Below are 25,751 nucleotides of genomic sequence, written 5' to 3' on the forward strand. Positions count from 1 at the left end.
CCTTTGAAAGTTCAAATTTTGAATCTCTAATGCTTAGGAAATTGGATATATATTTTTAAATCATTAAATTGCCATGGCTGGTGAAGCTCAGTGGATTGAACTTGGGCCTGTGAACCAAGGGTTGCCAGTTCAATTCCCAGTCAGAGAACATGCCTGGGTTCCCCAGTAGAGTTAACCTAGTAGGGGGCACATGAGAGGCAACCACACATTGACGTTTCTCTCCCTCTCTTCCTCTCTCCCTTACCCACTCTCTAAAAATAAATAAAATCTTCAAAAATAAATAAAAATCATTAAACTGCCCTGACCAGTGTGGCTCAGTTGGTTGGGCATCATCCTGCAAAGCGAAAGGTCGCCAGTCCGATTCCTGGTCAGGACACATGCCTGGGTTGAAAGTTCGAGAGGCAACTGATTGATGTTTCTCTCTCACATCAATGTTTCTCTTTCTGTCTCTCTCTTTCTCTCTCCTTCTCTCCCTTCCCCTCTGCCTAAAAATAAATACATAAAATCTTTTTAAAAAATTAAAAAATAAAAAATCATTTATATTTCAGAGCTCAAATCTAAGTGGTACTGATACTATTTAATATGAAAAATAAGAGACACTATGAAAATTAGTGGTTAGAACATATTATGTCAAATATTGCATGAATTAAACTAAACATATAAACCCTCGATTAATATTAAGAGATTTCCAGTTTCATAAAAATTAGTTTTAAAAATGGCAATACAAAAATGGGGGAGAAAGGAGTTTAGAGCAGGTTCTGGTACCTGAAAGCTATAGACTCCAATATTGCTCGTACAAGATGGTATTTACTAGTGGAAGGCTTCAAACCCATGAAAGAGGCACATGCACAGGGGTCATTTAATGGAACCTGAAGTAAGAGATAGTAAGAATATATTATTATTGTTCTAAATTACATCTGTAGACTTAAAGACATAGTATACAATAAGGGCATGACCATTTTTTAAAATCCCTATAAAAGTAGTTTTAAAATAAATGATAGTTCAAAAATGTATGAAATAGCATGATAACTTTTTAACAGGACTTAAGCAAGTTTGAGTCACTGATACTGGGCTCAGCTGATCCTTGTGTTTGAGCTCATACCAAGGAAAGGGACTGAAACACAGGGTAACAAATTATTAAAGGCCTAGCTTTATAAATGAGGGAAATGAGAAGCAATCCTGGTATTCCTTCCTCTTCTCCAACTGTAAAGTTTTTACACTGAAATTGTTTACTAAGTAAAGTAGCTTTTTGAGGACATAAATTAGACTCAAGAAAAAGAACCATAATGCGAAAAATATGGTTTTCAGTGTCATAATTTACAACCAATATGTTGTCAGACACTCAAGCCAAGGTCTTTGATTTCTTAGCTTACAGTCTTATTGCCTAGTATGAGAAATGACCCAGCCTAACATCTGTCTTGAAAAGAATCAAAATCTTGCCCTGACTGGTGTGGCTCAGTGGATTGAACACCAGCCTGCAAACCAAAGGGTCACCAGTTTGATTCCCAATCAGGGTACATGCCTGGGTGGCAGGCAAGGTCCCCAGTAGGGGGCATGTGAGAGGCAACTACATACTGATCCTTCTCTCCCTCTCTTTCTCCTTCCCTTCCCCTTTCTCTAAAAATAAATAAAATGTAAAACAAACAAACAAAAAAAAAAATAGAAGAGTTCCAACACAGCTACTACATAAGGTCCTGACAGGGACATGCAGGTGCTGCCAGGAACTGATGGTCCCTAGAAGAGGAACCTGCTACCTAGCAGAGCACTGACATATGCTCTGTTTACCCAGAACACTATCTACTGCCTCTTCTCCCAGTTAATCCTACTCCCTTCTAAATTTGCTCAAGCTCCTGACTGCACACAGTAGACCACATCTCCAAATATATATTTCTATGGGAGCCTCTAACTTCCTATCATATCATGTGCCACAGTTTATAATTACATATATTTGTGTGATTGTTGAAACTCCATTGAGCACTGTATCGGGCTCTCCACAGGGGGTCAATACCCATCTGTTGATGAATATGCATTTATTGAATCAATGAACAAATCACGTCTTCTACTTACTTAACTGAAGAAATTCTACATTACATCTTATCTTTACTATAGCTATGATTTTTCCTCCTATTGTGAATTTATCTAGATAATTCTCAAATTCAATAACATCTTTTGATGATTCACTCAGTAAAAATTGATATATACAGGAAAGCTGGTCTATATCAGGTGACACAATTCTCTAAAACAAAGATAGGTCAGACTCTGCCAGTTCATTTAATCCCTAGTATGCTATGGGGTTTCTTTGCATAGAAACTACTTCTGATATACCACATAAAATTCTGGCACGCATGGCTGGAAATCATTTTTGTACAAATAACTATGAATATGACTTACCATTAATAACAGGCCCATTTGAGGAGTAATAAAATCCAAGAAACTTAAAAATGTCATTATAGGTTACAATGTCTCTGTATTAGTTAGTCTAAGTGAGTCTCTCCTTGGGATGATGTGGCAGAAGAAACACTGGGCAGGTCCTTTTCAAGGCCTGGGCACAACCAGCTGAGGCAGAGAGCTTCCAGCTACACCTCTAATATGTCATTGCTGATCCCATTGAGTGAGCCTCCCAGAACCATCAACCAACGAGGAACAGCAAGACTTGGCCAAGTTTTGTTTGGCACCCTAGGCAAAACTAGTAGACTCCTGCCCAGGGCACAAACTATCTGCCCCCAGCAGGCCATCTTCACCAATGAGACAGATATCAGCCTAACCTGCTGGGACTTGTGGGATGGTTAATGTGACACTGCCTTTTGTCCTAGTCAACCTAGACCTGAAAGCATGCTCGCCTGGCACTGATGGTGTACTTCTGTCATCATAGTGTTTATGCTCTACCATAAACTGTATGGCAGAGTGATTATAACATGGACTCTGGAGACAGATGCTTGGATCCTAAAATCAGATCTGCCCCTCAGTAACTGTGTGAGACTGGACAAGTGATCTGACAGCTCTAAATCTTAAGTTTCCTGCTCTTCAGAAGATGATAAGAGCATCTTGCATCTTACAGAGTTACTGAGGATTAAATGAGATAATGCATGTAAAGAACTTAGGACAGAGTATGAATTCATAGTAAGATTAGCTACCACTACAATTTTTATTTTTTTATTATTACTACTATTTTTTTGCCCAAACCCTTCCCACTACTACTTTCTTCATAACTTTTTCACTGCACCTTCTGAATGTGTCTTTCTACTGTTAAATAAATTCCCCCAACCCATAACCAATTCTGAGAAGCTCTCTACACTTATTTTGTGGTTACTGTAATAAACTTGGCTCTGAGCTGGGCAAATGGCTTCAGCTGTAGCTATTCAGCGGAGGTTCCCAGGCTTGCACGGCACAGGTACCAGAAGGAAATTGTACTAACCTGTCCAGCCACCCTAGGCCACTGTATATCTGCCGTTAGCAGACACTACCCTTCCGCCCATATGTGCTTAGGTCCACAGCAACATCATGCTGTACTCCCCTTCGCTTTCCCACTGCTCAGACACTGCAGTCGCCCACAGAACCAGGGATGGCATTCACAGTATTTGCTGGCCACATCACATCCTAAGGAAACTGAATTCACAGGCCCTGTTTTCTAAAACAGCCAACTCTCATGTCCTGGTCCCACTGCCACTACCACAACTGTAAGGAGTGAGCACACCTGACTCAATGTCTGTTTAAAGCTTGAAAAAACAAGGTAGTCCTATCAGATTCCCTTCCCTGGAGATCTGAACTAGGAAACGCTGAGAAAAGGACCATCAGTGGGAACTGACGGATAAAACTAAAAGGATGTACAACGTGGGAAAGTGTTGTGTGTATTTACAAGTTGTGAAGAAGCAGTAAGCATAAGGAAATAATGACAGTTAAGCAGAAGTTATGAGGAAGAAAGGATACAGAACAAAGCTGATAATGAGAAGAGAAAAGCAGACCCACATTGCAGGAACCACAAAGAACACTCAGAACTGCCAAGCTGGTTGCCAACTCTTTTCTAATCCCAGTCTTCAGGAGGATGTGAACAGAGCAGGTCCCCTCAAGGGGGGGGGGGGGGGGGGGCTTAAATAAGTGCTTCGTACGGCAGAACTCATCCTCTGAAGAATGGCACTGGGCTCACAGTCCTGTCCACTCTACTACTGCCACCATCACAGTAACTTTAATGTCAAGTACACAACCACAGATTCTAGCCTCTGATACCTCTCGTTAACACTCTGAGTATCCCCCCCGCCAGACCACAGCCCTGCTAGAGCAAAGCCACGATGACTGCACCAGCCGATGCCAACCTGCATGCTGCCAGGTGCTCCCACGCACCCCTTCTGCCATTCCCTGAAGTGGCTGTCCCAGACACCCTCACTTTCCTCAAAGTTTCCCTGATGACCCTTCCTTAGCAGACTTTCTTGAGATATTAGGCTATGAGGAGCCTTTAACATCCTGCCCTCCATTATCCATAGCAGTGGCAATATTCTAAAAGTATCACAGATAATTAATTGTCTCTTCCTTCCTTCCCATCCCCTATCCCTCATTTTCTCTAGCTGTTGTTATAGACACCTTATAGACGATTTCTCTCCTATGTACCAAACAGCTTACGATCAACACACTATTATTCTTTGAATTAACTTTTGGTTTCCAGTTTGGACTTCCATTTTACATTGGAAAATATTGGGCTTTGCAGGCTTCCTCTCCACTCCCCACCCTAACATATTGCCAGGTTGCAATCATGACAGAACAGGGACATTTTGTTATCAACATGAAATTTAGAACCTCATCTGTAATAGTTTTCTCTAATCTTCTGGGCTTCAGCAATACTTAATCTTTTTATTACATATGATTTTTACAGGTATATGAACTGATGGAAAAGCGAAACACAGAGTTGCCGAAATAGTCACTAAGTCTACCAGCACACTTTTAAACATGGGAAGAATAGTAACCTAAGTAAATCCTACCTTTGCTTATTACTATGCATCTAATCTTCCTCCTTACACTTCAGCCACATAAACCTGCTTCAATTCCTGTCCTGGATGATATTTTAGTCGCTTCACATCATCCTGAAGAGGAAGCAATGCATGCTCCACAGGCAGTTTATAAACTTCAAAATACAGTATATAAAAGAAAAGGATTGCTGGTCAAGATGGAGGCATAGGTGGATACACTGTGCCTCCTAACACAACTAAAAGGATGACAACAACCAGTTTAAAAACAAAAACCAACCAGCACTGCCAGAAAATCAAACTGTATGGAGGTCCAACAACCAAGAAGTTAAAGAAACATTCATCCAGACTGGTAGGAGGGGTGGAGATGGGCAGCCAGGTAGAGAGGACTCCTGGCAAGGCAGCAGCTGGCAGAGCAGGCAGTCCCACATTTGAGTGCAGATAAACTGGGGGGAACAACTGGGGAGTGAGATCCATGCAACGCAGGATTCCAATGCGGGGAAATAAAGCCTCAAAACCTCTGACTGAAAAAACCTATGGGAATTGTGGTGGCCAGAGAAACTCCCAGCCTCACAGGAGAGTTTGCTGGGGAGACCCATGGGGTCCTAGAATATACACAAACCACCCTCCCAGGAATCAGCACCAGGAGGGCCCAATTTACTTGTGGGTAGTGGGGAAAGTGACTGAAAGCCTTGGAGAGCCGAGTATGTGGCATGGATCCCTCTCTGACCCCTCCCCCACATACAGTGCCACAACTCAGTGACGTGGGTTGCCTCACCCAGGTGAATACCTAAGGCTCTACCCTTTACTACCTAACAGGTTTGATGAAACAAAGAAATATGGCCCAAATGATAGCACACATCAAAGCCCCAGGAGAAATCCAACTAAGCCATGAAGAAATAGCCAACCTATCAGATGCAGAGTTCAAAACCCTAGTAATCAGGATGCTCACAGAAATAGATGAGTATGGTTGCAAAACAGAAAAAAGAGTGAAGGCTATGCAAAGTGAAATAAAGGAAAATGCACAGGGAACTAATGCACAGTGACAGGAAGGAAACTGGGACTCAAATCAACGGTTTAGACCAAAAGGAAGAAATAAACATTCAACCAGAACAGAATGAAGAAACAAGAATTCAAAAAAAAGTGAGTAGAGGCGTAGGAACCTCCAGGACAACTTTAAACATTCTAACATCTGAATAATGGGTGCCAGGAGGAGAAGAGGAAGAGCAAGAAATTGAAAACTTCTTTGAACAAATAATGAAGGAGAACTTCCCCAACTTGGTGAAGGAAACAGACTTCCAGGAAGCCCAGGAAGCCCAGAGAGTCCCAAAGAAGTTGGACCCAAGGAAGCACACACCAAGGTACATCATAATTACATTACCCAAGATGAAAGAGAAGGAATCTTAAAGCAGCAAGAGAAAAGGAGACAGTTACCTACAAAGGAGTTCCCATAAGACTAGCAGCGGATTTCTCAAAAGACACCTTGCAGGCAAGAAGGAACTTGAAAGATGTATTCCCACTTATGAAAGGCAAGGACCTACATCCAAGATTGCTCTATCCAGCAAAGCTACTATTCAGAATGGAGGGGCAGATAAAGTGCTTCCCACATAAGGTCAAGTTAAAGGAGTCCATTATCACTAAGCCCTTATTATATGAAATGTTAAAGGGACTTATCTAAGAAAAAGAAGATCAAAAATATGAACGGTAAAATGACAACAATCTCACAACTATCAACAACAGAACCTAAAAAAAATAAAAGCAAACTAAGAAAACAACTAGAACAGGAAGAGAATCAGAGAAATGGAGATTACATCAGTGGGAAGCAGGAAGGGAGAAAATGGGGGAAAGGTACAGGGAATAAATAGCATAAATGATAGGAACAAAATAGAAAGGGGAGGTTAAGAATAGTATAAGAAATGTAGAAGCCAAAGAATTTATATGTATGATCCATGAACATGAACTAAAGGGGGTAATGCGGGTGGGTGGGGAGGTGCAAGGTAGAGGGGGAAAATGGGGGAAAATGGGACAACTGTAATAGCATAATCAATAAAATATATTAAAAAAGAAAATTATCACAAATATTGAAGCAATGCTCGTTTAAAAATCTAGTTAGGAAATACAGTATTTTTAGAGATTTAAAGCATTCTGATCTAATTGTTTTTTACCAGCTTCTAAATTCTATGATCCAAACTTTTAAATTTTGAACTCTTTTATAACTGGTTTACCATAAATGACCCCGAATAGCTGCTGCAATTTTGAGAAAGAAGAGCAAAGTAGGAGGGATCACAATACCTGATACCAAACTGCATTACAAAGCCACTGTAATCAAAACAGCCTGGTACTGGCATAAAAACAGACACATAGACCAATGGAACAGAACACAGAAACCAGAAATAAACTCAAGTCTCTATGGTAAATTAATATTCTACAAAGAGGGCAGAAGTATAAAATGGAGCAAAAATAGCCTCGTCAACAAATTGTGTTGGGAGAGCTGGACAGCTACATGCAAAGAAATGAAACTTGAGCACCAACTTACACCATACATAAAAATAAATTCAGGGTGGATAAAAGACTTAAATATAAGTCATGACACCATTAAAGTCCTAAAGGAAAACATAGGCAGGAAAACCTCAGATATTTCACACAGCAATATTTTCACTGATATGTCCCATAGAGCAAGGGACATAAAGGAAAGAATAAACAAATGGAATCTCATCAAAATAAAAATCTTCTGCATGGCTAAAGAAAACAGTATGAAAATAAAAAAAGAACCAACCGTATGGGAAAAACATATTTGTCGATGACACCTCAGACAAGGGTTTAATCTCCAAAATATATAAAGAACTCACACAACTCCACTCTAAGAACACAAGCAACCCAATTAAAAAATAGGCGAAGGACTGGAACAGACACTTCTGCACAGAGGACATACAGAGGGTCCGGAGACATATGAAAAGATTCTCAGTATTGCTAGCTATCAGAGAGATGCAAATTAAAACCCACAATGAGATACCACTTCACACCAGACAGAATGGTCATCATAAACAAAGCAACAAACAAGTGCTGGAGAGGTGGTGGAGAAAAGGGAACCCTAGTGCACTGTTGGTGGGAATGGAGACTGGTACAACCCCCATGGAAAACAGTATGGAATTTTCTCAGAAACTAAAAATGGATCTACCTTTTGACCCAGCAATTCCACTGCTAGAATTATATCCTAAGAACCCTAAAACACCTCTCCAAAAGAACCTATGCACTCCAATGTTCACAGCAGCACAATTTACAATAGCCAAGTGCTGGAAGCAACCTAAGTGCCTATCAGTAAATGAATGGATCAAAAACCTATGGTACATTTAGATGATGGAATACTACACAGTAGAAAGAAAGAAGGAGCTCCTACGCTTTGCAACAGCATGGACGGAACTGGAAAGCATTATGCTAAGTGGAATAAGCCAGGTGGTGAAAGATAAATACCATATGATCTCACCTTTAACAGGAACTTAATCAACAAAACAGACAAACAAGCAAAATATAACCAAAAACACTGAAATTGAGAACAGGCTGACAGTAACTAGAGGGGAGAGGGGAGGAGATTTCTGGGGAAAAGGGTGAATGGTTTGCAGGAACAAGTATAAAGGACACATGGACAATAACAAGGCGGGGGGCGGGGGGGGCAGTAGAAATGGGAGGGAAGTGAGGAGGGTTGGGGGTGAAATGCAGAAAACTGTACTTGAACAACAATTTTTAAAAAATTTTTTTAAAAAATGAAAAAAGAACAAACTGCCAGTAAACAAAGGGAAGGGGGAGAGGGATAATGGTGGATAATAGGGTAAGGGTCATCAAGGAACATATATAAAGGACACATGGACAAAGCCAAAGGGGTAGGTTCAAGGAGGAGAGGTGGGCATGGGTGGGATGGAGGGCCATGGTGGCGTGAAAATGGAGACAACTGTATATGAACAACAATAAAAAATGTTTAATATAAAGAACTGCAAAATATACACATACAGATGTTGGGGGGGCACATGTTGTACCTTTCCATTATTTTTCTAAATGTCAATAAGACACTTCCTCTAAGCACTGATATATTTCCCTCCACTGGGAAATGACTTTTAGTCATGATAAAATAATCCTAGGTCTGCCCTGACTGGTGCAGTTCAGTGAGTTGAGCATCATCCTGCAAAGCAAAAGGTTGCCAGTTTGATTCCCAGTCAGGGCACATGCCTGGGTTGCTGGCTAGGTCACAGGTTGGGGGTGTACAAGAGGCAACCAATGGATGTTTCTCTTGCACATCAAGGTTTTTCTCTGTCTCTTTCTCCATCTCTTCCCCTTTCTCTAAAAAATAAAGAATAAAATAAAATCTCTATTTTAAAATAATCCTAGGTCTTATATAAAAGTTCTATGGTAAATCTGCCAACTTTAGTTTCCACAGCAATAAAGTTCTAAGCAAAAGCCAGATGAATTTGCTATGCTCTTTGATGGAATTCATACTATGTTAAATCACAGTTTCTCAGCCCTAGAATGTACCTTTCACTTTAGTTCTGTTGAGTGCCCAAATTTTCAGGTAAGAAAGTGATAGATACATAATTTTAGGTGTGGGTATGAGGAGAGAATATTTAATTGCCATCGAATATTTTGTACACACCTGCAATCCACTAAAAGATGGAACAAAATAAACTCCTTCAGAATCTTTCAAACTATTGGCCATTTTTTCAGTCTCAGCAGCATCCGTGAAAAGATCTGTGAATACAAAAACAAATAAACAAGCAAAAACTTTAAAACAAAATGATGTTGGGGAAGGACAAAGAATTACGTTATATGACTAGTGGTTACCTGCACCAACATTTATTATAAATTTAATATGAAAGGTTACTCACTTAAAAGGGCCAACACAAAGGCCAATCTGCTCTCATACTACCTGGGTTATATGAGGACCCATTGATAATAATTATAAATTGTACTCAAACGACAGTTATCAGAACCATAAGTCACATTCTCTTGGTCAAAAGGTCCAGATAACGCATCAAAATGTCTGTAGCACTTTAAAAACTAATATTAAAAAGAAAACATTGGTTTTGAAATCTATACTTACAAAATATCACATTCAAATGTCTAAATTTTTAAATCAGAATGTGGAAAACATACTAGATGTCTGGTTTAAGGAACATGTTTGGTAACAGATGAAGAAATGGGGAAAAATCTAGTTTATCCACATTCTTCACTGATTGTTTCATTTCTGTTTGAAGAATTATCTTTGTCTGAACAATCTTCCACTTAAACTGTTCTCAAAGGAACTTATTGATGCAGTCTTTTGGGGTAAATAGACTCTATTCTGTCTCTCCCACTGAATATAGTTAAGACTTCTGGACGGGCCCTGGCTGGTGTGGCTCAGTGGATTGAGCACTGGCCCGCGAACAAAAGGGTTGCCCGTTCGATTCCCAGTTAGGGCACATGCCTGGGCTGTGGGCCAGGTCCTCAGTGGGGGACACAAGAGGCAATCACACACTGATGTTTCTCTCCCTCTCTTTCTCCCTCCCTGCCTCTCTCTAAAAATAAATAAATAAAATCTTTAAAAAAAATCCTGGAAGGAATTCATGGACAAATGACCTAAAGGCCGGAAGAATAACCCAGCAGGCTGACAGTGGAACTCTTAAATTTCACCAAGCCAGCCGAAATTTTCCTGCTTTTTTACTTCCTCTGCTATATTCTGGCCTGGACTCAGAGACAGCCAGAAACCAGAAATGTAGGTCCATACACTGGGTGCAAATAAGCCTCCTCTTCCTGGTCTGAGGAGCAGGAGTTAGAGGTCTCTACAGAACACAGAGTAGGGAAACCACTCTATGTGTGTGTGTATGTGTTTTACATTCTACTTGATCAAGAGAAGAGGAAGGGAGAGAGGGAGAGAGAGAGAGAAAATACAGCCTCAGGGATCAGTAGGAAAATGTCTAATATTTGTCATTTATATTCCAGAAGAAGACAAACAATACACTTCTGAAAAGTTATTTAAGAAAAAAAATGTCTGTAGACTTCCCACAGAGCAATAAAATGAATTATTGACCACATACAAAAACATGGGCTGAATCTCAAAGACATTATGCTGAGTAAAAGAAACAATCCCAATTGATTATACACTTAATGAATCCAGTCACTGTATATGATATTATGGAAGAGGTAAAAGTGTAGGGATGGAGAAAAGATTAATTGCTGCTGAGGATTAGATTGGGATAGGGACTGACTACGAGGAGTGACATCAGGTAATCTGGGGGATGATGAAAGTGTTTAGTGCAACAGCCATGTTCCTGATTGTGGTAGCGGTCATGCAGTCTATACGGTTCTTAAAACCAGTAGAACCACACACCAAAATACCAAACCAAACACAACCACTATAAACATACAGATACAGTATATGGATATAGGTAGATACAAAGACAGATTGAGTATGATGGTGGCTTCACAGATGTATATTTTGTTAACACTCATTGGCTTTAAAAAGGTGAATTTATTATATATAAATTAAACTTCAATACAGTAGACTTAAAATAATTTTTTCTCAAAATGAAGAAAAGAGATTCAACTTTACTCATAATAAGAAAAACACCATTTAAATATTGAGATGTCATCTCACCCATCTAGGTTGGCAAAAATTTACATGTGAGTCAATACTTCTGCTTCAGCCCCCAACTTCTGCATTTCACCCAACAAGGTCATTTGATTATGCAAAAGACACTATGAAAAAGGAGGCTATGGGGAAATAGTTACATACATTTCTGGTGTTAATGCAAAATGAAACGATTCCTATACAGGGGAATTTGACAATACAGCGTATCTAACAAAGCAATGATGCACTGATTCTCTGATACAGTGATCCCACTTCTGGGAATTTATTCTTAGGACATAACTCCAATGACATAAAACACATTATGTGTAAGATTATTAATTGCAGTATTATTTGTGCTTTCAAAAGATCAGAAACTACTCAAATGTCCAATATGGGCTCTTTGCTGGCTAAGCTGTGCACATACACATAAAGAAGTGCCATGACACTGTGAAAAAGAATGAAGATTCCTGCAAACTGATATGAAGTAACTCCCAAAATATATTTTCATGTAGAAATGGCAAAATACAAAAGAGCACACACAGATTACCTTTTATATAAGCATATCAGGGATAAGAAAACATGCATGTATCCTTATGCTTTTGCAAAAAGAAATAGAAGGAATAAACCAAAAACAAATGAACTGACTATCTATCAGAGGTAGGGAGATAAGATGAAGAGACTAGGGAGCAAATCAACTCCTCAGAGCACACCTTATGGTTTTGACTTTGGGAATCGTGGTAAAATTCCACATTAAAAAAATTAAATAATGTTTTTTAAAAGGATGCAGAGAGAGGTAAATACTAAGACTGAATGATAACAGAAACAAATGAACCTAATTCTATTTCAAATTAATAAAATCACTGAGGGGAGAAGAAAAAGAACTAATCCAAGTCACTTTTGAAGAGTGTGCTTTGGCTATATTACCTTGATATAAAGAAAAAACACCCCAGCAAATAATCATGAACAAATGTTATTTGTTGTATTGGTATGGGTCTAGTAATTCTGAAACTCTTTTGAGTATACTTTAAGATTCAGCAAATGAGTATATAATATTCATGTTGTTGGGAGCCAGGTTCTCAAAATAGAAAAAGGGAGACAAAAATATAGGAAAGGGAAAAACAAACAAGGACTCTTAGGAGCTAGACTGGAATTGCAAGTACTATATAAACTCAAGGATTTTTCACACATGCAGTCTTCTGTATGCATCTCTACTCTCTCTCTCTCTCTCTCTCTCTCTCTCTCTCTCTTTCTCTCTCTCTCTCTCATACACACACACACTTTCAGCTCTGTTGTAAGGGCTTAGAAGCAATGACACTTCATTATTGTTTTAAAATGCCATTTCCCACTAAAGAACGTAAGGAGGGCTCACTGGAAAAGTCCCTAATTCTAGAACAAGGGTAGGAAAAACACAAGATGAGCTCTTGTGCCAAAAACTAAAACTAAGGACATTCTCAGAAAATAATAAACATAGACATTTAAAAAGCACAAGCCAGTTCTGGCCATGATGGATGCATAAGTGGAAATGCTTAGCTTCCTTGCACAGCCAAAGGAAGGATAATAGCAAGTTTAAAAACAGAAAACAACCAGAAATACCAGAAAATCAAACTGCATGGAACTCTGACAACTAGGGAGTTAAAAGAAACATTCATCCAGACTGGCAAGAGATAGGCAGCTGGGAAGGCAGAGAAGACATGTGGCAAGGCAGAGGTGGGGGCTGGCTAACCAATTGGTCCCACATTTGTGTGGGGATAAATAAGGAGGAACAACAGGAGTGAGACAGACCATGAAATCCAGGATTTCAGTGCTGTTAAATAAAGACTGAAAAACTCTGGCTGTAAATTCCTGCAGGGGTTACAGCCGTGGGAGAAACTCCCAGTCTCACAGGAGAGTCCATTGAAAAGGCCCACAGGGTCCTTGGATGTACACAAACCCACCCAACCAGGAATCAGCATCCGAAAAGGCACAATCCGCTTGTGAGGAACGACTGAAGTGACAGAAAGCAGGGCAAGAGCTGAGGAAGCAGCACTGCTAACCTCTTGGACCCCTCCCACATATATAGCACAACAATGTAGCAAAGAGGGTTGCCCCACCCTGGTGAACACCTAAGGCTCCACCTCTTACTACATAACAGGTGTGCTAAGACAAAAAAAAAAATATAGCCAAAATGAAAGAAAAGATCGAAGCTCCAGGAGAAATACAACTAAACCATGAAGAAATAGCCAACCTATCAGATGCAGAGTTCAAAATACTGGTAATCAGGATGTTCACAGAAATGGTTGAGTATGGTCACAAAATAGAGGAAAGAGTGAAGGCTATGCAAAGTGAAATAAAGGAAAATGTACAGGGAACTAATGCACAGTGACAGGAAGGAAACTGGGACTCAAATCAACAGTTTGGACCAGTAGGAAGAAATAAACATTCAATCAGAACAGAATGAACAAATAAGAATTCAAAAACATGAGGAGAGGCTTAGCAACTTCCAGGACAACTTTAAACATTCCAACATTCAATCACTGGGGTGCCAGAAGGAGAAAAGGAAGAGCAGAAATTGAAAGCTTCTTTGGACAAATAATGAAGGAGAACTTCCCCATTCTGGCAAAGGAAACAGGCTTCCAGGAAGTCCAGGAAGCTCAGAGTCCCAAAGAAGTTGGACCCAAGGAGGAACACACCAAGGCACATCATAATTACATTAGCCAAGATGAAAGAGAAGGAGGAAATCTTAAAAGCAGCAAGAGAAAAGGAGACACTTACCTACAAAGGAGTGCCCATAAGACTGTCAGCTGATTTCTCAAAAGAAACCTTGCAGGCAAAAAGGGGCTGGAAAGAAGTATTTCAAGTCATGAAAGGCAAGGACCTACATCCAAGATTGCTCTATCCAGCAAAGCTCTCATTTACAATGGAAGGGCAGATAAAGTGCCTCCCAGATAAGGTCAAGTTAAAGGAGTCCATCATCACCAGCCCTTACTATATGAAATATTAAAGGGAATTACCTAAGAAAAAGAAGATAAAAAATATGAACAGTAAAATGACAACAATATCACAACTATCAACAACTGAACCTAAACAAAAATGAACTAAGTAAACAACTAGAACAGGAACAGATTCAGAGAATTGGAGATCACATGGAAGGTTATCAGAAGGGAGGAAAAAGGGGGTAGAGTGGGGAAAAACATACAGGGAATAAGAAGCATAAATGGTAGGTACAAAATAGACAGGGGAGTTAAGAATAATATAGGAAATGTAGAAGCCAAAGAACTTATATATATGACCCATGGACATGAACTAAGGGGGAGGGGGCAATTCTGTTGGGGGTGAGTGGAGGAGAATAAAAAGGAGAAAAAATGAGACAACTCTAATAGCATAATCAGTAAAATATACTTAAAAAAGGAACATGTATAAAGGGCTCATAGACATGTACAACAGGGTGATGATTGACTATGGAAGGGGTGGTGGATGGGGCCAGGGAGAGCAATAAGGGGAAAACTGTAATTGAACAACAACAAATAAATAAATAAATAAATAAATAAATAAAATTTTATATGTAATAAAAAGGAAAGTATCTACTACATGACCAAGAAACATCACTTTTGCACTTAATATATTTTTAAAGTATTTATTATCGATTATGCTATCACAGTTTCCCCAATTTTTCCCCCTTTATCCTCCTTTTGCCCTGCACCCCCAACCCTCCAGGATCCCCCCTTAGTTCATGCCCATGGGTTGTACATATAAGTTCTTTGAGTCTTCTGTTTCCTATACCATTTTTTTACCTCTCCCTATTTTATGCCTACTAATTATGCTTCTTCTTCCCTGTACCTTTCCCCCTACACCGATTTTCCCCCTCCCCACTGAAATCCCTCCATGTGATATCCATTTCTCTGATTCTGTTCCTGTTCTAGTTGCTTGCTTAGTTTTTTTTTCATTGCTTTTCTTTTGTTTTAGACTGATAGGCGTGAGTTTGTCGTCATTTTACTGTTCATATTTTTTACCTTCTTTTTCTTACATAAGCCCCTTTAACATTTCATACAATAATGGCTTGGTAATGATAAACTCATTTAACTTGACCTTATCTGGGAAGCACTTTATTTGACCTTCCATTCTAAATGAAAGCTTTGTTGGAGAGTAATCTTGGATGTAGGTCCTTGCCTTTCATGACTTGAAATACTTCTTTCCAGCCCCTTCTTGCCTCTAAGGTTTCTTCTGAGAAATCAGCTGATAGTCATATGGGCACTCCTGAATCTTACAAACCCCTGGGACAACCTGAAATGTTCCAATAACCGAACTATAGGGGTGTCAGAAGAAGAACAGCAAGAAGTTGAAAACTTATTTAAACAATTAATGAAGGAAAACTCCCCCAATCTGGCAAAGGAAATAGGCTTCCAGAATGTCCAGGAAGCTCAGAGAGTCCCAGAGAAGTTGGACCCAAAGAGCAACACACCAAGGCACATCATCATTAAGCTACCCTAGATTAAAGATAAAGAGAGAATTGTTTTGCACTTAATATCTTAGCCAAGCACTGGAATGTTTGTTTATTTTCCTTTTCCCTCTGTATTATGCAGATGTTGTTCCACTTTTCAAATTTTACAAGTAAGTTCATGCCAGTCTGAGTCTTTTTCTTCATAAATAAAACTGTTCTTCCTGTCTTGAAGCTTTTCTTTATTCTTACAATTCAGACAGTTCATCTATGCATGACTGTCTTAGTTTGTGTCTCATTTTATTTCATTCTATTTTCTTTTTAACATGGTAAGCCATTTCAGTCTGAAAATTCAGTTCTTTCATTTGATCATGGAAATTTATTTTCTACTATCTCTATAATTTTTACATTACCATAATTCCATTTCCATTTCCACAGTTATATTTTCATATTCCAAAGAAGAGACTATTAGTCACACCTTTTTTTCTCTTATCTTTCCTCTACATTGATTACCTTTCAGTTTTGTTTACTGTTTATTTTTTCTTTTTAAAATTTCCCTGATTCCTATTTGGGTTTTCAGCACTGTAGATTTTATATTTTATCAATCTTTTTACATTTTATATATCATGTTTTTGTTCTTCAAATCCTTATGTTTTCAAAACTTTTTCTATGCATTGTATAACAAGTATCTATCACCTCAAACAATGAATGTTTTTTTTAATTATTTTATTGTTCAATTCCAGTTATCTGCATTCACCACCCACCACAGCCCCCACAAGCCAAACCCACCTCCCTCCCATGCTTCCACCCCTCCTTGGTTTTGTCCATGCATCCTTTATAGTTCTCCCTGAAAACCCTTCCCCCCATTACCCCTCCCACCTCCCCTCTGGTAACTGTCAGATGGTTCTTAATTTCAATGTCACTAATTATATTTTGCTTGCTTTTTTCTTTTGTTGATTATGTTCTTGTTAAAGGTAAAATCATATGGTATTTATCCCTCACCACCTGGCTTATTTCACATAGCACAATGCTCTCCAGAACCAACCATGCTATCACAACAGGTAGGAGCTCCTCCTTACACAGTATTCCATTGTGTAAATGTAGCATAGTGTTTGATCTACTCATTTACTGATGGGCTCTTAGGTTGCTTCTAGCACTTGACTATTATACATTGTGCTTCTATGAAAATTGGGGTGCATAGGTTCTTTTGGATTGATCATTTCAGGGTTCTTAGGATATACTCCTAGCAGTGGAATTGCAAGGTCAAAAGGCAGATCCATTTTTAGTTTTCCGAGGAGGAAACTCCATACTGTTTTCCACAGTGGCTGCACCAGTCTGCATTCCCACCAACAGTACACTAGGGTTCCCTTTTGTTAACATTCTATCCAACACTTGTTTGTTGAATTGTTTATAATGGCCATCGTCACTGGTGTGAAGTGGTATCTCATTGTGGTTTTAATTTGCATTTCTCTGATGGTTAGTGATGCTGAGCATCTTTTCATATGCCTCTGGGCCCTGTGTATGCCCTCCTTGGAGAAGTGTCTGTCCAAGTCTTTTGCCCATTTTTTTAATTGGGTTGTTGTCTTCCTGGAGTGGAGTCATATGAGTTATTTATATATTTTGGAGACCAAACCCTTGTCAGAGGTGTCATTGGCAAATGTTTTCCATAAGGTTTGCTTTCTTTTCATTTTAATGCTGTTTTCTTTAGCCATGCAGAAGCTTTTTAATTTGATGAGGCCCCATTTGTTTATTCTTTCCTTTATGCCCCTTGTTTTAGGGGACATGTCCGAGATGATGTTGCTGCATGAAATGTCTGAGATTTTCCTGCCTATGTTCTCCTGTAGGACTTTAATGGTGTCACAACTTACATTTAAATCTTTTATCCACCTTGAAATTATTTTTTTGTATGGTGTAAGTGGGTGCTCAAGTTTCACTTTTCTGTATATAGCTATCCAGCTCTCCCAACACCATTTGTTGAAGAGGCTATCTTTGCTCCATTTTATGCTGCTACCCCCTTTGTCGAATATTAACAGATCATAGAAACTTGGGATTATTTCTGGGCTCTGAGCTCTGTTGAGCCCAAACACATTGGTCCATGTGTTTGTTCTTATGCCACTACCAGTCTGTTTTGATTGCAGTGGCCTTTCAATACATCTTGATATCAGGTATTGTGATCCATCCTACTTTGCTCTTCTTTCTCAAAATTATTGCAGCTATTTGGGGTCGTTTATGGTTCCATATAAATTTTTGAAGTGTTTGCTCCATATCTGTGAAATATGCCATTAGTACTGTAATAGGTATTACACTGAATCTATAAATTGCTTTGGGTAGTATGGACATTGTGACAATGTAAATTCTTCCAATCCATGAGCATGATATATGTTTCCATTTGTCTGTGTCTTCCTTAATTTCTTTCTTCAGTGTTGTGTAGTTTTCTGAGTACAGGTCTTTTACCTCCTTGGTTAGGTTTATTCCAAGGTATTTTATTTTTCTCATTGCTATCTCAAATGGGATTTTTTTGCCAGATTTCTGTTTCTGATGTTTCATTGTTGATGTACAAAAATGCCTTTGATTTCTGGTTGTTGACTTTGTATCCTGCTTGTTTTGCCAAATTCATTTATTAGGTCGAGCATTTTTTTTTGGTAGAGTCTATAGGATTTTCTCTGTACACTATCACGTCATCTGCAACCAATGACAGTGTTACTTCCTCCTTTCCAAATTGGATGCCTTTCATTTCTTTTTATTGTCTGATTGCTATGGCTAGAACTTCCAGTACTATGTTGAATAGGACTGGTGAAAGTGGGCACCCTTGTCTTTTTCCTGATCTTAGTGGGAAAGTTTTTAATTTTTGCCCATTGAGTATGATTTTGGCTGTAGGTCTCCCATATATGGCCTTTATTATGTTGAGGAATGTACCCTTTATTCCCACTTTGCTGAGTGTTTTCATCATAAATGGGTGCTATACCTTATGAAACGTTTTCTCTGGATCTATTGATATGATCTTGTGATTTTTGTCTTTGCTTTTGTTTATGTGATGTATTACGTTTATTGATTTGCAAATATTGTACCATCCTTGCATCCCTGAGATGAATCCCATTTGGTCATGGTGTATGATCTTTTTAATGTATTGCTAGATGTGGCTTGCAAATATTTTGTTGAGGATTTTAGTGTCTATGTTAATCAGTGATACTGGCCTGAGGTTTTCTTTCTTTGTTGTTTCTTTATTTGGTTTGGGGATTAGGATGATGCTGGCTTTATAAAAAGAGTTTGGGAGTTTTCCATCTTCTTGGATTTTTTGGAATAGTCTGAGAAGGATAGGGGTTAGATCTTCCTTAAATGTCTTGTAAAATTCTCCCATGAAACTGTCTGGTCCAGGGTTTTTGTGTGTTGGGAGCTTTTTCATTACTCCTTCAATTTCACCAACTGTTACTGGTCTGTTCAGACTTTCTGCTTATTCTTCATGCAGTTTTGGATGATTATACTTTCTTAGAAATTTGTCCATTTCCCCTAGGTTTTCAAATTTCTTGGCATATAGTTCTTCATAGTAATTTCTTACAAACCTTTGTATTTCTGCAGCATCAGTTGTAATCTCTCCTCTTTCATTTCTGATTGTTTATTTGGGTCCTATTTTTTTCTTGATGAGCCTGCTTAAAGGCTCGTGGATTTTGTTTATCTTTTCATAGAACCAGCTCCTGGATTCATTGATCCTTAGAATTTTGCTTTTAGTCTCTATGTCATTTAATTCTGCTCTTATTTATTTCCTTCCTTGTATTTGCTCTGGACTCTTTGTTGTTGTTCTTCGAGTTCTTGTAGGTTTAGAGTTAGGTTATTTATTGGAAATGTTTCTATCTTTTCTAGGTAGGCCTGTATGACTATTAACTTCCCCCTCAGGACTGCCTTTGCTATGTCCCATAAGTTTTGGGTTGTTGTGAGTTCATTTTTTTGGTTTCCAGAAAGTTTTTGATTTCTTCCTTGATCTCATCTTGACTCATTCATTGTTTAATAGCATGGTATTCAATCTCCATGATTTTGAGTGTTTGGGTTTTTTTCCCTTGAAGTTGGTTTCTAGTTTCAGTCCACTGTGGTCAGAGAAAATGCTTGATATGATTTCAACTTTCTTGAATTTGTTGAGGCTTGTTTTGTGGCCTATCATGTGGTCTATCTTTGAAAATTTTCCATATGCATTTAAAAAGAATGTGTATTCTGCTTCTTTGGGATGAAAGGTTCTATATATTTATCAGTTAAATCCATTTCATCTAGGGCATTGTTCAATGTCACAATATCTTTGTTGATATTTTGTTTGGAAGATCTGTCCATTTTTGACAGTGGGGTGTTAAAATTCCCTAACAGGACTGTGTTGCTATTAATAGCATTCTTGATGTTCTCCAAGATATTCTTTATGTATTTGGGTGCTCCTATGTTAGGTGCATATATCTTTCAATGTTTCTGTCTTCTTGCTGAGTTCTTCTCTTGAGTATTATGAAGTGACCTTCTGGGTCTCTTCTTACAGCCCTTTTTTCAAGTCTGTTTTGTCTGATATGAGTATTGCTACTCTGCCCTTTTTTCCCTGTCCATTTGCTTGGAATATTTGTTTCCAGACCTTCACTTTCAGTCTGTGTATGTCTTTTTTTCTCTAGTGGGTCTCTTGTAGGCAGCATATGTGTGGGTCATGTTTTCTTATTCATTCAACTATGCTGTGTCTTTTGATTGGAGCATTTAATCCATTTACATTTAAGGTTATCATTGATATATATTTATGGATTGCCATTTTTTCATGCCTGTGTTCCTCTCTTTCTCACTCTTTTTTTCTTTTCTTTTCTTGCAGAGATGGTTTGGATGAGGTGTATTCTTTGAGGCTTCTTTTGTGTGGGAAACTCCTTTTTGGCCTTCCATTTTAATTGAGAGTCTTGCTGGATAAACTAGTCTTGGTTGCAAGGCCTCTGGTTCTCATTACTTGGAATATTTCTTGCCATTCTCTTCTGTCTTAGAGCGTTTCCATTGAGAAGTCTGCTGCTAGTTGAGGCTCCCTTGTATGTTATTTCCTGTTTTTCCCTTGCTGCCTTCTAGATTCTCTTTGTCTTGGAATTTTGCCATTTTAATTATGATATGTCTTGAATTGGGCCTCTTGGGGTTCCTCTTAATTGAGACTCTCTGTGTTTCCTGCATTTGTGTGACTTTTTCTCTTATCTTTAGGGAAGTTTTCCATCAGTACCTTTTCAAACAGGTTTTCTATCACTTGCTCTTCTTCTTCTCCTTTTGGTATCCCTGCTATATGGATATTATTACATCTCATGTTGTTCTGCATTTCCCTTAATCCCTCTTCATCCTTTCTGAGTCTCTTTTCCTCTTTTTACTCTTTCTGGGTGTTTTTTTCTACCTTGTCCTCCAGCTAGCTGATTTGATCTGCTGCTTCATCTAGCCTGCTTTTGATTCCTTCTACTGTGTTCTTCAGTTCAGAAATTGTATTCTTCATTTCCTCTTGGCCCTTGTAGATAGTTTCTACTTCCTTTTTTGTATTGATATAGTTTGCAGTGAGTTCATTTTGTTTCCCTGTAGTTTCTGGTAATTCTCTGTGAGCTCGTTGAGCTTCCTGATAACAAATGCTTTGAACTCAATATCTGATAGTTGACTTGCCTCTATTTCATTTAGCATTCTTTCTGAGGCTTCCTCCTTTCCTTTCATTTTGGAGATTGTTTCTTTATCTTCCCATTATTTGTGAGATTCTTCTTGTTAGCCTCTGCTTTCTAAATTGGTCTGTTCTGAATCCCTGGATTTATGGTGTGAACTTCTATGGTAGGAAACCTGTGAGATTCAGTAGTGTAGTCTCCTTGATCTCCTGAACTTGCTGATCTTGGGCTGTCATTTATGTTGGCTGTCTGTATGTCTCTGGGTTTTGATTGTCGTTGGATCTTTCTGTGGTGGTCCTTCCCTCCAGCTGGTTAACTGAGGATCACTCTGTCCACCACATCTTCTATTCTGTTGTATGGGTGTGGACAGGTTGTGTTGAAGCTGGTTCTTCAGTCTGTATGAGTTTTCAAGCTTCTCTCTCACTATTGTTCATTTGTTTGCTCTGGGTAATTTCTCCACCATTTAGTTGTATTTGCGGATTGGTCCTGGGTGGAGATTAGTGTGGCTTCCACTCCCTCCTTCACCTTCTTCTGCTGTTCTCTGTTGGTGGTTCCTTTGTTGGTGGGTTTCCTCTTCCATCAGGTATACTGGTGTTCACAGCTCCCACCTACTTATTTATGTGATCAATTGGAGGGGGAAAGCAAAATGGACTAAGACAGAAAGAGTGTGTTCTATGGTATTTAAAGTATCAACCCATAGTGAAGAGATAGGAGATCCTTTGGATATGTACAATGATAACCATGATATTTCACCCAAATAGGCACTTTTTAGAAACGGTGGAAAAAAGATAAGACTCTAGTTAGGAGGGAGACAGATTGTGAGTTGGATCTAGATAGCAGTGAGCTTTTGGGAGGTCAGATTATGAGGCAAAGTGAGTGTAAAGGATATAAAATAGGTCTACTGTGTGAGAGAATAGAGTTAACCACAACAGTGATGAAGTTCCAGAAACAGTGAAGTGAGCTGATATCCGGGAGGGGTGCTGGGTAGTGTTTACAACTGTATGGAACAGCAATTATTTACAATAATAATGGAGCAACAATCATCTGACAGAATTTATGTGATCCGAATAACAAGAGTGGTAAGTACATGACCTAGAGTAGTGTGGTATTAGAACAGAAGTGAAGTGAAAAAAGAAAAATTAAAAATACAGTATGAGAGAGAGAACAAGAGAAACCAGTAAACAATGCATTTTAACAAACCAAGTGAAGAAGACTAAACAGAAAGAAGAGAAATACAAAAATACTGATAAAATAAAAGATGTAAGAATAATGAAAAAATAATAATAATTTGCAAGTTCTCTGGAATAGCAAAGTGAAATCTGTCTCACTGTCTCAGTTGTTGGGATGGCCCCTCTTTGGTTCTAACTTTGGTGCTTTCACAGCTCCAGGTTTTATTGTCTCACTTGTGGGGAAGAAAGAAAGAAGAAAAAAAGAGCGAGAGGAGTGGGGAGGAAGGGAGGAAGGAAGGAATTTAAAAAAAAACCTTCCTGCTAGCTTTAAAGCCAGTTCTGCTGGTCTTCCTGGCTGCGGCAGGCTTTCTCCCTTCCTATGGTTTTAACAGGATGGGGGCCAGGCCTGAGCCACACTCTTCCCACTTGCCCAGCCTACAGTTCACCACTGGGCCCCCAGTGCTCTTCTGCACCTAGCCTATGCCTTCGGTCCACCAGTTGCCCTGTCCTTGAGATGCACCAATTAGGGGCAACTCACACAGCACCTTCTTGGTCTTTGCTGTCCTAGATGCTATGGACTCTCAGAGTCTCTTCACAGTAGTTCAGCTCCCCCACTGAGTTAAGTCTTTCTGGGGATTGCTGACTCCCTGATCCCTGCTGCTCTCTTCTGCAGGGGTGTCTCCACCTTCCTCTTAGGGAGCCAGTTGGTCCCTCAGAGCGGGGACAGGAACCTTCTCTGCTGCTGAGCTGGGGGAGGTGGGGTCAGGTGTGCTCTGCCCCCAGGGCTGCGGGCATGAGCACTTGGCCTCTGCTGCTGGGGTGGGATGGGCAGTCACCTGGCAGCTGAGTCAGGCACATTCTGCCCCCCAATGCTACAGGTGTCAGCACTCAGCCCCTGCTGTGGCAGCCACAGTGGAGTTGGGGGTGGCTGGGTCGATGGTGCACCACTCAGGTTGGGGGTGGGGTTGCGTGCCCTCTGCTGCTGCAGCCAGGGTTACAGGTGCAGCTGTGGTCCTGGAAGCAGAGATGGGCCCATGGCTGAGGTTGCAAAGGCTGCACAGGAGTAGCTAGGGGTGGTAGGGGAGGCTACTGTGGGAGAATTCCCTAAACAGCCACCAAGTGCCTCTTTTCTTTTCTTTTTGAAAAATTCCAGGACCTCTGGCCAAAGTGGAGGCATAGGTATACACACTGTGCCTCCTCGCACAACCAAAATAAGAACAACAACAATTTAAAAACAAAAAAACAAGCAGTACTGACAGAAAATTGAACTGTATGGAAGTTTGACAACCAAGGAGTTAAAGAAAGACACATTCATCCAGACTGGTAGAAGGGGCAGAGTCGGGCAGCCGGGGCAGAGTGGCCTCGCAGCAAAGCAATGGCTGGTGGACCCAGCAAGGTGGCAGATAGTGGGGTGTGGTGCACAGGCGGCTGGCAGACCAGACAGTCCCACGTTCACATGCAGATAAACCAGGCAAAAGTGGGGAGCAAGACAGACCACCCAACCCAAGGTCCTAGCGTGGGGAAATAAAGCTTCAAATCACTGATTGAAAACACCTGTGAGGGCTGAGGTCGCAGGACAAACTCCCAGGCTCACAGGAGAGTTCGTTGGAGAGACCCACAGGGTCCTAGAATGTACACAAACCCACCCATATGGGAATCAGCACCAGAAGGGCCCAATTTGCTTGTGGGAAGCAGGAGGATTGACTGAAATCCACCAGAAAGCAGAGCAAGCGCCATTGTTCCCTCTCGAATCCCTGCCCCACATACAGCATCACAACCCAGTGACAGGGTTGGCCCGCCCTGGTGAACACCTAAAGCTCAGCCCCTCACTACATAACAGGCTCAACAAGACAAGAAAAATGGCCCAAATGAAAGAACAGATTGAAGCACCAGAAAAAATACAACTAAGCAATGAAGAGATAGTCAACCTATCAGACGCACAGTTGAAAGCACTGGTGATCAAGATGCTCACAGAACTGGTTGAATTTGGTTGCAAATTAGATGAAAAAATGAAGGCTACACTGTGAAATGAAGGAAAATGCACAGGGAACCAATAGTAGGAAAGAAAACTGGGACTCAAATCAATGGAGTGGACCAGAAGGAAGAAAGAAACATCCAATCAGAAAAGAATGAGAAAACAAGAATTCAAAAAAATCAGGAGAGGCTTAGGAACCTCCAGGACATCTTTAAACATTCCGACATCCAAATTATAGGGGTACCAGAAGGAGAAGAGGAAGAGCAACAAATGGAAAAGTTATTTGGACAAATAAGTAAGCAGAATTTCCCCAATCTGGCTAAGAAAATACAAACCTCCAGGAAGTCCAGAAAGCTCAGAGAGTCCCAAAGAAGTTGGACCCAAGGAGGAACACACCAAGGCACATCATAATTACATTAGCCAAGATGAAAGAGGAGAGAATCTTTGTTTGTTTCCAAACAAAGCAGCAAGAGAAAAGGAGATAGTTACCTATAAAGGAGTTCCCATATGACTATCAGCTGATTTCTCAAAAGAAACCTTGCAGGCAAGAAGGGGCTGGAAGGAAGGAAGTATTGGAAATCATGAAAGGCAAGGACCTACATCCAAGATGACTCTATCCAGCAAAGCTATCAATTAGAATGGAAGAACAGATAAAGTGCTTCCCAGATAAGGTCAAGTTAACGGAGTTCATCATCACCAAGCCCTTATTACACAAAACCTTAAAGGGACTTATCTAAGAAAAAGAAGGTCAAAAATATGAACAGTATAATGACAACAAACTCAGTTATTAACAACTGAACCTAAAACAAAACAAAAACAAACTAAGCAAACAACTAGAACAGGAACAGAATCACATAAATTGAGATCACATGGAGGGTTATCAGTAGGGGAGTGGGAGGGAGTGGGGGGGGAGTACAGAGAATAAGTAGCATAAATGTGTAGGTACAAAATAGACAGGGGGTAGTGAAGAATAGTATAGGAAATGTAGAAGCCAAAGAACTCATATGTACAACCCA

At 39.7% G+C, this 25,751-nt stretch overlaps 1 protein-coding gene across 3 annotated transcripts in view; it reads right to left on the minus strand.

Annotated features, from left to right (window-relative positions):
* Positions 1–25,751, minus strand: part of GK5 (glycerol kinase 5) — a 101,725-nt gene that overhangs the window by 4,893 nt on the left and 71,081 nt on the right. For all 3 annotated transcript variants that reach the window (XM_036018320.1, XM_028502815.2, XM_036018319.1), the window contains 2 exons: positions 9,598–9,692; positions 766–869 (listed from right to left, as the gene is read on the minus strand). In XM_036018320.1, the coding sequence (XP_035874213.1) occupies positions 766–869; positions 9,598–9,692 (199 nt within the window). The remainder of the gene's footprint in view (positions 1–765; positions 870–9,597; positions 9,693–25,751) is intronic.

This window comes from Phyllostomus discolor, chromosome 2 (genome assembly GCF_004126475.2).
Source record: "Phyllostomus discolor isolate MPI-MPIP mPhyDis1 chromosome 2, mPhyDis1.pri.v3, whole genome shotgun sequence".
Taxonomy (NCBI): Eukaryota; Metazoa; Chordata; class Mammalia; order Chiroptera; family Phyllostomidae; genus Phyllostomus; species Phyllostomus discolor.